Source organism: Hydractinia symbiolongicarpus, chromosome 7, assembly GCF_029227915.1.
Source record: "Hydractinia symbiolongicarpus strain clone_291-10 chromosome 7, HSymV2.1, whole genome shotgun sequence".
NCBI lineage: Eukaryota > Metazoa > Cnidaria > Hydrozoa > Anthoathecata > Hydractiniidae > Hydractinia > Hydractinia symbiolongicarpus.
In genome coordinates, this window is record NC_079881.1 from 10477476 (window position 1) to 10490002 (window position 12527).

Below are 12527 nucleotides of genomic sequence, written 5' to 3' on the forward strand. Positions count from 1 at the left end.
TGCAGAAAGAAGAGTTTGTTCTTGCCATAACTTTTATGTTAGCTATCTTTATGACTAGTAGTGAAATATAGTAAATTGGCACTTTAATTAGATGTGACTGCAGCTGTGATAACAAGAGAAACAAAAAACACCATTTGGAACAACTATTAAGTTGTCACCTTTGTCTTTTGATCTTTGTGAACATCGATGAAAACACTCCATCTTATTGGCTTTACACAATGTTAGATAGTTGAGGAGCTTGCAGAAATTGTCTTCTGTGGTGAAGGACATTTAAAAAAGATCTGCGAAGTGAAATAAAGATAGCTTTGGAAATAAAGAAAAATTTCAAGGTCAAGTGTGGTACGAAAATATGGCGGATGGAAACGAAACTAACGAAGTCGCTATTTCTCATAAGGGTAAAAAAGTATCTGGTTATAGCTTAAAGTTTAAGCTTGACGCAGTAGCTTACGCCGAACTCAATAGCATAAGTTCAGCAAGCAGAAAATTCAACGTTGATAGAAAGAGAATAAGAGAATGGTCAAAGTGTAAAGAAGAATTACAATCTTTAAAAAAGAAAGATCACGGTTCAATAAGGAAACGATTAGACGGTGCTGGACGCAAACCTCTCGATCAGCAGATGGAAGAAGTGCTTGTTGAATGGATTTACGATAGACGAGATAAAGGACTTCGAGTTTCCAGTAAACTGATCATGAAAAAAGTCCTTTTTGTGTATAATGAGAAAGCGAAAGAAAGTGATTCAGAAAATAGCATCACATTTGTAGCAAGTACAGGGTGGTTGCAGAAGTTTATGCTTCGAAATGGGCTATCTCTGAGACGAAAAACTTCTGTCGCTCAAAAAGATCCTTCTAAGTTGATCGATAAACTTGTGTCTTACATACTCCACACTTGACGTTATGCTTCTAAGTATCATTATTCACCTTCAAACATCATAGCAATGGATGAAACACCCGTTTGGTCAGATATGGTATCTGATACAACAGTACATAAAAAAGGTGACAAGACTGTTACAATGAAAACTACTGGCCATGAAAAATCACGAGTATCTGTCTGCTTAACAGCAAAAGCGGATGGAACAAGATTGAAACCGTATATCGTATTTAAAGGCGCAAAACGTGAGTCAAAAACACTAAACGACGAATTCAAAACACGCTGTATAATGGCTTCTTCATCAAATGGCTGGATGAATACTGAATTGACTCTTGACTATACTAAGAAGGTTTTAGGAAGTTTCTCTTTCGGTAAGCGATTTTTAGCGTGGGACTCCTACGAGTGTCATATGGAAAGTAGTGTTGCAGCAGCATTAAAGTCTTCAAACATTGATCAGGTTATTATTCCCGGAGGATGCACGAAGTACATTCAAGCACCAGATGTGTCATGGAATAAACCATTTAAGGCGATGTGTACAGAAAGATACGATCAATGGCTTGCAGATGAGGGAATACACAACGAAACCGTTGATGGCAATCTTAAGGCACCACCTCGTAAACGTATTGTTGAATGGATTCTAGAATCGTGGTCATCCTTATCAGCTGATACCATTAAACAATCATTTAAGTCATGCGCACTAAATATAAAAGTTGATGGTTCTGAAGATGACGATATTCATTGTTTCAAAGAATCACAACCTTGTGCAGCAGGCAAAACAATGCTTAAAACACAAATGCAGGTATTACGGGATGCCGAGGATGAAACAAACCCTTTTTCATCACATAGCGTAACTGATTCCGATGTAGAAGAGGCGGCAAACGAAGTTTTTTTATTGGACGATGACGAAATCGAAGACGATGATATTGACATAGAGAATATTTAGTTTTTAAGAACATTAACAACGTTATTTTTAGAGCATGTCTTCTTTTTTATTCTATTATTTTATCACTTACTAATACTGTCTTAGTTGCTAAAAAATTTTTGATTTGACACAACTTGAGTTTTTTTTTAAGCGCCCCTCTCGTTTTAGCGCCCCTCTCGAATAAGCGCCCACCCCAAAAGTTGAATTTTTAAATAAGCGCCCAGGGCGCTAAATCGAGCATTTACGGTAAGCCCCATAGCATATTGGTTACTTTCATGTGACCCAATCCAAATTTTTGCCTGATTTCTTTCATTTAGGCTTATTAAAATATTTATTTTTTATATTGATCCTATCTATAGTAAAATTTTAAAAATTAAGGCTTAGGGTTGGGAATGATAGTTCATTTTATTTGTTAAAATTCAATTAAAATAAATATAGTTAAAATTTCAATCCTTTAACTTTTTATTAAAATATGTAATATTGCAAACGATTTTATATTGAATTTATTTTTGATATTCAATAATTCAGCTATTTTTATCCCGCTATCTCTGAACTACATTGAAGCTAGGTACTTTATTGAAAAAATAAACAGGAAAAAAGGTCGCAGATCGTACTCAGTTATTTAGGATAAAAATGGATAAAAAGGTTTTTTTTAGGTTAACATATATTAACATCATTATATTGTCTGTTGATATTAAAGAGCAGAAGAGGTTCGAAAACGATATAACGTCGCAAGAGAAAGAATAGTCTGCATAATCTGCCATTCTTAGCCATGTTAAAAAGGTACTTCTATGGTATTCAGATTAAGTATATAATTTATGTTCCAGTTTTTGTACTGTGTATAATTTATGTTCGAGTTTTTGTACTGATCTTGAATCGCTGTACTTTAATTTTGCTGTCTTCGACACTCTTCGTACTGCCCCGACCTGAACATCATTAAGAGTCCCAGCAAAAACCTTCAATCTTTTTCACGTAAAATATCCACAGTCATGGTGCACTCAGCCTGGTGTTTCTAAGATCACGTTCACTTAGTTTTGGTGCGGGACCTTTATTAAACGAATGTTTGTCAATTATAGTATCTCCAATTGATTTTTTCATATGACGATATACTGTTGCTTTCGAATATTGGCGATAGACTGGCAGTCTTCTGATTTTTAACCAAGTCTTTCCAGGATCATGGTGCAAATTCCGCCAGGTGATAGAATGCCGTAGAGGGACACAGTTCTATGCGCATTAGCACGATAGCAGAATAGCAATTATATACAGTGAAACCTCTATTAACAGTCAACTGCATACATCGGTCAACTCCTGATAAGCAGCCAGAAAAGAAAGTCCCTGCTGAATTAATGGTCAAACTCTTATAAAAACCCCTCCATACATCGGTCACCTCCAATCAATGGTCAAACGCCCACTTTCTATTGTCCCAATGTCTAATTTCACCTCTATTAACGGTCAAAAAAATCTTTATGCAAGCAAATGAAAGGAAAAATAAAAAGAATTGTTTTTTTATTATCAATACGTATCTAGCCACATTAACGCTTTCACATGTCCCCTTGCTTGATATGTTTGCTTTGAATCTTGTCACACTACGACTTGAAGCATTTAGGCTAAAAAATCTTTCACAAAAAAAAGTAACAGATTATTTCAGTAAAAAGTTGTAACATGATTGTAGATTGTACTAATAAGATACATGTATTTACTTGTGTTTAAAATTGTTTTTTTCGCCATGTAGGATTATTATATAAAAGAGAACATATAAAATATACAATAAAATATACGTAGCTTTTCGTAAATAAAACTTTACATCTTCAGGTAAGAAATACTGCTAATGTAAAGCCACTATATATATAATAAAAATTTTTGCTGAAACTCTCAAAGGACTGTGAATAAAGAGATGAGTAGAATAGAAAATAAAATACATTAACGTCGCAATAAAAAATTATATTTTTACGTCACGCCGTTATGGAAAATTAATAATCTTTTAGATTCAACTTGTTCGTTAAGAACAGGCCTTAATGACTTTATATAGAATGCCTCCAAAATTTTCCGCCTTAAACAGTTTTTAGGAGCGCAACTTAAAATTTTCCAACAAAAAGAGTGTCCATCATTCGCGACAACATGATTAGCTGGTTCGGACTTTGAAGACATTTTGTTTATTCAGACCATCGTGTTTGCGCATTTCGTACTGTTTCACCGATGTAGTTCACACCGCATGAACAAGTACCTTCGTGGATAACGCATGCTAAGTGCTTTATTTTGTCTTTCAACGGAAATAGAGACTGGATTTTCTTAGTTCTCCAGAGCACAATGAAAATGAAATTCTCATTTGTCCAACGATTTAAGTTATTAATAAAACTTTTTACGTCTTCTTCATTTCGTTTCATTTCGTAAAAAGTTTTATTTACGAAAAGCTTCGTATACTTTATTGTATATTTTATATGTTCTTTTTTACTTGTGTTTATTTTGATCATGAATCATTTTTTGAGCCCCTCCCACCTCTCCTGACCAGACATTTTGATAAAAAAAGGATATTCATGTAAACCTCAATCACCCCTAATGCAACGGCCACTAAGCTGGGTCCCCCAAAGTGGCCGCGATTAGAGGTTCCACTGTACATCAGATTTATACCTCGCTTTAATAAAGATTCATTGTTGTTTTAATACACCCACAGTGCATTTGAAAACACAAATATATCTGCACCATTATAAACCATATAATATGATAAAAAATAAAGTAAATCGGTTCCCAAAATGTTAGATATTCGGTTCGTTTAATGCTTCAACAAGGCACTGTCAGGCAAATGAAACTGTGAAAAGCACTAATCTTTGCTATGAACATCTCAGTGCCAATTAACCCCTCCCCCCCCTCTTCCTACCCCCCAACAAAAAATGTTGGCATTCACAGATCTCATAAAGGTGATTTTAACATTGCTTGCTGGGGTAAAGGGGGGTGGTCGATTTTGTGGAGGAGTATTTAGTTGGCAGAAAACAAAATTTTTATGTCACTGTTATGCATTTTCTTTTCTTGTTCAGTGCGCCAATTTTTTTAGAAAACCAGGCATTTTAGAGTTTTGGACCAATTTTGCCCGAAAACAGTATAACAAAAATACTTTTGACGTCGTCAGCATGCTTTTCTTTTAGTTGTGCTAAATTCGTCAAAAAAGGGAGCTAGCCCTAGTCAGCAAGATTGGTACCAAGACACATGGTACAAGAAAAACGGCGTTTTGGCAAATGTGGCACTCATATTTAAAGTGAGGCGAAAAAATATTCTCTTGTGGCGTGTTTAATCACTCTCCTCAAGGGCGTTATTTTATCTATGAAATTATAATCATTTTTTTTTATTTGTGTCTATTTTTAAGTGTCACCTTTGCATGCAGCGCATTTCAGAGGGCGGGGCTTAAATAGAGGGGATGGAGGTGCGCCTAAACGTTTTCAGGTTCTGAGGTACGGTCCTTACAAAAAGGCGGCGCTTAAAAGATGAAATACGACAGTATTTCCATACAGTGAAAGCTCCTTATTGTGGAAATTCTTTACACCGGACGCCAAAGTAACGGGTGAAAAGGAGGTCAAACTGGTATAATAAAAACTTTATAAAGCGAACACTTTAAAGCATACACCTTTCTGTAGCGGACTTCATTTAATTGACTCTTTTATAGTTTGCTCGACTAACATTGGTCCTGAACTAATTCTTGTAAGAAGTTTGTCGGTTTAGACAATCTTCAAAATTAAGACAAAGCAAATTCTCAAACTATCTTTTGTGAAGACTTGAGTCTATTCTACTTTTTTTAGAATGAAAGATAACTCTGCGTGGGTCGCGTCAACGTGGGTCAACTTTCGATATTCTAATTTCAGTTTGCCCGGCCCTCTCTTCCACATTTGGCCCTGCACCGACTCTACTTGCCGCTTAGTCCGCGTAGTCCGCGTATCCTATATGCGTCTGCTTAATTTTTTACTCCAGCAAAGACAGCCAGCAAATACAGCCAGCCGTTTGTGGCACTTACGAAATCTGTTAAGCATGGCCAATAAACGAATTATATAGAGTTAAACTTTTTTGTTATAAATAGACCCTTCATAATGACTGACCGATAACGCCAGGTCGGGTTGTTTTGATTCTATAATGGATCAATTTCACTACCTGAGCAGAAAGCGGTATAAGAAACACGGCCCGTGCGTCTGATGAAGCTCTTGTTTCTTAGGTCATCCCTTTACCCACACAACATCCTTTATTTACATACGATACTTCAAATCCTTCAGTGGAGAGTACAGGGTTCGTGTATCGGGTCCATTTGGTTGGGGTAATTCAGTCGGCGGGTGCTAAATAAAGTCATTATTGCCCTCGGGCGGGACGGGGATGGAAGAAAAGACCCCTTAGTTTCAGTGGATTTGATTATAAACTTTTCACAAAGGGTCACAGGGATAGGGTATCATTTACAAAGATGGCTGCTCCACGTGAATGTTGAAAGACGACAAGTTTGCTTTACTTCAAAATTTACTTTTGCTTATGTGTGTCCGAATTGATTGAATCCTCGTAAAATATTTCGTTTGGTTTTGTAGAAGAATCCAGTTGATTTGACATGTAGCTAGCTAGGCTAGCTATACCCTCTTTTTTTAGCTAGCTAGCTTTAGCTAGATAGAACTAAGCTTTGCTGGACATATACATACGACGCTGCCTGTTTTTTATTTTTTGACCTATTTTTTCTTTTTTTATCTCTATTGATTCAGATTAATAAAAAAACTGCTTTTATTGTAGCCAAAACAAAGACTGAATTGTTTAAAACTAGAAATTCACGAACATCGAAGATATAGATGATATGTAAATATTTACGCACACGTCCTGACAGACAAAAAAGGAAGGACTGCATAAGAGAAATTGGCTATATTAGTTCTAATGTACAGATTTTCGGGCATAAAAGATTGAAAATGAACTTGGGAATAGGTTTTCGTAACTAGCTGAGGTGCCACATCCATACTCACGTTGCCAGGAAAAACGTCCAATGGACGTTTGTGGGTACCCCTCAAAGTGCAATGAACGTTTCTTTTGTGGCAATTCGAAACTACAGTTTTGCCCACTACAATCAACAACAAGCGCTGAAGAGTTGGACTCCACTCTAAAGACACGTGAATAAAGTGTGTTCTTCTCGTGAACGTATATATAAAGAACGGGCAACCCCATGGATTTGTCCACAGGTTAACGAAAAGTCTCTTTGATAATAGCCGTCCTCTGTCTGTCGGTCGGTCACGCAAAATAGTAGCTTAGCTGCGCAAGTAGCGAGACACACGCAGTGCCGTATATAAAGGTTGGGCGAACCCGTGGATTTTTCCACGGGCTAACGACTAGTATATTCAATTCAAAGTGAAGGGACAGGCTATTTCGCCCTAACACGGGACCACCAAAGAACCTCTGAAAAGGCTCTTCACCTTTGTAGGATAGGTTTTTTTCTAATGGAAAAATAACTGCCACGAGTGGACGTTTCTCAGGGTGGGTGGGTGTCTTTGAAAAGAAATGTCCATTAGACATTTCTTGTGGCAATGTTAGTATTAATGAGGCCCCTAAGGGGCCGTAGACAAACAGTTTTCATCTTTGTTTAACCACAAATTGGCCGTTAAGGAGGGGTTGTTGTAAAAATGGATCTCGTGTTTGTATAAATCTCCACAAAGATTGTTGCGTAAAGTGCTACCAATCAATATTAGATATGAATATGTACATAGTCAATGTTGGCAAGAAATTTTTCAAAGGAAGTGAGACCATGTATATATAATAAAACAATAGCAGAGACAAGAAGGGGGGACAAAATTCTATTTAACTGCCAATTTGCCATTAACGGAGACGAAAACTAACATAGGGGAAATGGGCTTGTCGTTAAGGGGCAGGGGAGTGGGGTCCGAGTCTAGTGGCCAATTTGCTGTTAGCGGAGACGAAAACTGTTTGTTGAGAGCCCCTAACTATTTTTATATACTTCTCTATTTAAAAGCAAGTTTTAATTCTGCATAAGTTTCTTTTTTAAGTTGTTTTTATTGATCTGTGTGGTCTTTTGTTTGAATATTTATCAAGATGCTTGTATAGACTTTTCAAGAATTGTAGGCAAACAAACTTTTAAATGAAGTGGAAACGTTTCGCAGCGACGTATCCACAGTGTATTTGCTACTGTTTAACCAGTATGAGAATTCTTACAGTAACCAGAAATATGAAAAAGTTAAAAATTAAAATTGCTATGTCAGATTTGCAGGTTTTCTTGTGATGTTTGTGCTTTTTCAAATCTAATGCGATTCAGCAATGTACAAATTATATATTAACACTTTTTGTAATGCTTCACTGCCAAGAACAGAAGGTTCAAAGTCCATACTGACTTCCTCAAAAAATTGATCCTCACATCTCTACTTTCTTTAAGCTATAACAAATACATTTATTTATGCAAGTTGGTTTAAAGATGCTAAATTATTTAGCCTTAGTTTGACTTTGTTTTTTAAAAAAAACAATGTTATCCCTAATCCCGTCATAAAAATAAGTACGTGCAGGCTAAGCCTAAAAAAGAGAACATAATTTTGACATCCATCTTTAATGCTACAGATACCTAGCCCGCTTTTTAGCTCATCTCTCAGACTTGCATTACACATCCACCTAACCATTCTCATATCATTCCTTTTTAAACGGTTAAGATATTCCTTCTTCACTGCCCATGTCTCACTACCATACAGCATAACACCTATCACACAGACCTCATATAAGCTACCTTTTACCTCAATTGACAAGACTCTGCTAGTCACCAAAGGAAGTAACCCTCTTAACTTTTTTCAAGGAGGGCGAGAAAAAGAAAATTCTGAATTTTTCCTTTTCTTCAGGAAAACTTTGCAGAATTGTTCTTTGTTACATGTCCTTTATTATTTTATCTTTTTTTGGCATTTCATCTGAATATATTTTTCTTCAGTGTTAGTTTACATATGAAATCTTTGTATCTTTGAGAGAATTAAATAATGCCTTTTCAACGTTGACTCATTGGGCTATTAGGGAAATCCAAAAAATTTAGGCAGAATTTAGTTTCACAAATCAAAGAAAATTAGGGAATTGGTTGATTGGTTAAATGCTTCTCTCCATAATTTTTTTTAACATGTTTTGGGCAAAGTTTTTTTTAAGGTTAAAGAAAACTGAAAAATGGGAAAGTCAAAAGATAAATCGATCACTGAAGATGCAGATAAAACTTTGGATGTTAGTGTAGTGAATGCCGAGCGTCCCGACTACGATGAGCTAGTCTCGATGGTAAATATTATTTCCAAGCCTTTAGCAAGCAAGAAAATGACGAAGAGAATATACAAAATTGTTAAGAAAGCAGCAAAAAAGAAGGAATTACGTAGAGGTGTAAAAGAAGTTGCAAAAGCTATCCGTAAGAAAGAGAAAGGTTTAGTTATCTTTGCTGGAGATGTGTCTCCATTAGATGTTTATTCACACATGCCAGTCATGTGCGAAGACAACAAATTGCCTTACTGTTTTGTGCCAGCGCGTATTGATTTGGGATTGGCGAGTCAAACGAAGCGTGCAACATGCGTTGTGATGGTTAAGAAAAGCGACGATTACGCAGATGCGTATACTGAACTTAGAGATGCCATAAAAGAACTTCCTTTGCCATTATGAAGCAGTTTGCTCGCAACATATTTTTTCTGACTGTAAAAATTGTGTTTATACATACATACACAATTTTCTTTTCATGCTTTTATTAACGCCTGTGGTATTTATAGTTGGTAAAAGAAAATATCCAGATAACCCATGTTCAATGTTACTAACAGTCATCGTAATTTCATAAATGGTGACTGTGTGCACATACATTTATATAAAGATGACTTTTTAGATTTAATGTTTTGGTATATACATAGCTGTGTCACGTGGTATACATGGATAATTCTAGTGCTTTGGTTGGTTAATTCGAACTTTTACTATTTTCAAACAAATTTCGCGCTTCCTTTCTTTTTTCTTTTTTGTTCCTCGCTGAAACATTTTCTATCCCACAAACCACTGTAATGCCACTGGGTGGTGTACTGCAGTTGGTTTGAGCATATTGTTTACGCTTCACTGAAGACTGTGCCAACCGCTTTTTCGAACATGGAAAGTTAAATATGTTCGAATAAACGAATATTCGAATTAACTATCAGAAAACAGAGGAGTTTTATTAAGCAAGTGAATAAGAAATTTGTTTGAAATAGCAGATATTCGATTTAATAGCATTTCAATGTGTTGTGTAGGTATAAAATTAGTTTTCGAAAGAAATGCAAATTTTTGCTTATTCTTTAAATTAGGAAAATAATTTCGGGTTTTTTATTTTATTTTTTAAGAAGAAGAAAGTGTGTCAATATTGTTTTAAGTTTTAAAGCCGAAGAAAACCATTGTGTTAATTTTTGCGTTTTCTTTCTATTTTAAACTCTCGTCACCTTTTCAATAGTGCTTGTTCGAAATTTTATAAGAGCAATACGTAATACGTGTGAAAGTATAAAATAATGAGTCAAATAATGAGGTTTCCTTGTCAGGTAACCCAAAACTCCTGTTTTTACCTGCCTCAAATGAAGGCTACATTGACGAGATTAACTATTATATCAATTAGTTTCGCGAATTTAACGGCAGAACTTATTTTTCCTCTGAAAAGCGTAATCTTTTGAAACATTGGTTTTATAGGGTTTAAAATCGCAAGAAAAAGGTCTGCGTTCTTTTCTTATGGTATTACAAAACCTATGAACAATTGCCGAACTGCCGAAAATCATATATAGGAACTGCGAAAAAAAAATTGAAAAAACGGGGGTTAGGGAGATCGAGCATTTGCCAAAAATCTTTAGAAAACAAAGAAATAACGTATGCTTGTTAATACAATGAATTTAATACTATGGTTACTGGCAAAGTTGTAAACAAATGTGACGGCTTAGTTACGAGAATACCCTGCATTCTTATGTTTAAAGGATATGCAGAATTTATGGATATATATACTTAGTAAAAACTAAAAAAACTAATATCTCGTTATTATCACAAATACTTTAGATGTTTTTTAAAATTTGCCTAGTTAATCATTCAAAAATTCGGTGAAAGTGGCTTCAAAGGACTGAGAGATTTATTCTAAAAATTGAAGTTCGAAAAACCAGGGGTAAAAAAAGGCCTATATGCAACTTGAAGGGACCGAGAAAAAACTTTTTTTTACATCAGTAGAAGAATTTTGTGCTAGTAATGCATGTTAAGAATATTTATGGTAAATTCTTACCATCACATTTCAGCCTTTGTTTTTATGAAACTTACTTACGTAATAATACAACTTGTACCATCTTTCATTGTCGCTTAAAGACATTATATGCAATAAAATTCTATCTCAGACACAAAAAGCGCCGTGACTTTTGACCGAATAGGCCTGTTATTTGCGTGTTATTTTCCAGTGAAGCACGCTGTAAAGATCAAAAACGAAAAATTACGTAGACTTTTTTCGCTAATTTTCACAATTTAACAGCAAATTTAAATTATGCATATTTTTTACCGTTGACACGCATGTAGCGTTTCTTTAATTAATACACGGATGCATTTTTTTGTATTTTTAGTAATAAAATTTAAAAAGCAATATAAAGCATTTATGAGAAAATATGGGAAATTGGTTGCAAAAGGTGAGAGGAGATAAGTCAAGCTTTCAAGTCAGTAGGGAGTGTCCTGTTGATGACGAGGACACTGATGATGACAATGAAGAGTTTACAGTTATCAGCATTCTGGATATAAGTCTGACAAGTCATGAACAGGAACTGTCAAATAATGAAAGCGTCGCAGAAAAATTAAGTAAAGTTGATGAGAAGTGTAAAATACTCATTGAAAATTGGAAAGCTATACAAAACGAACTTCGGCTGTTGCATAAACTAGAAGGCGACATTGATCTCATTTCATCACTACATCACGTGGGTGGTGTTGACATATCGTTTCCTTCAAATAAAAATGATTTGGTACACGCATGCGCCTGCTTTGTTGTTATGTCATACCCTGATTTAGACATTGTTTACAAACAATGTAAAATCGTTCATTTAACGTCAATCTATGTTCCAGAATTTTTAGCCTTTCGTGAAGTTGTACCACTGAAGTCACTGTGTGATGAACTTAAAGCACTCCATCCAGAACTTTTCCCGCAAGTAATTCTTGTGGATGGAAACGGTGTTCTGCATCCACGGAAATTTGGCTTGGCGTGCCATCTTGGTGTGGTTATGGATACGCCAACAATAGGTGTTGCCAAAAAGCTTTTTCATGTTGATGGATTAGAAAAGAATCAAGAGCTTAAAGATCGTATTAAAACTTTAGAAGTGGCAGGATCATCTTTCGATATTATTGGTAACAGTGGTTTTACGTTTGGTAAAGTACTGCGTAGCACAGCAAGTGCGTCCAATCCGATATACGTTTCGATTGGTCACAAAATAGGTCTCGAGACTTGCATTGACTTAGTGACGAACTGTTGTAAAGTGCGTGTTCCCGAACCAATCAGATGGGCAGATATTTTGTCACGTGAATATATAAGAGAAAATTATGAGAAACATGCGAGAGAATGTAATGAGTATAATAAGCTGAATGAATATTTTCAAAAGTTAGCTAAAGCTGTGTGACTTTTTTTTTATCTGTAACTATCCAATTTTTATATCAATGTTTTTTAAATAAATTAATGAGAGCAAGTGAGTACATTTCTGGTTGGATTTGTAAATGTTCTCCAGACAGAAAATACCTGATTCCAGTAAACGTGGGATAA

General features: G+C 35.4%; 2 protein-coding genes across 2 annotated transcripts; both read left to right on the plus strand.

Moving 5' to 3' along the window:
* Positions 1–7687: 7687 nt before the first annotated feature.
* Positions 7688–10170, plus strand: LOC130649046 (H/ACA ribonucleoprotein complex subunit 2-like protein). Its single transcript, XM_057455240.1, has one exon. The coding sequence runs from the start codon at positions 8939–8941 to the stop codon at positions 9413–9415; it is 477 nt and encodes a 158-aa protein (XP_057311223.1). The 5' UTR covers positions 7688–8938; the 3' UTR covers positions 9416–10170.
* Positions 10171–10895: 725 nt separating this feature from the next.
* On the plus strand, positions 10896–12449 carry LOC130649045 (endonuclease V-like). Its single transcript, XM_057455238.1, has one exon. It carries the CDS (start codon positions 11392–11394, stop codon positions 12385–12387), a length of 996 nt encoding a protein of 331 aa, XP_057311221.1. The 5' UTR covers positions 10896–11391; the 3' UTR covers positions 12388–12449.
* The last annotated feature ends 78 nt before the right edge of the window (positions 12450–12527 follow it).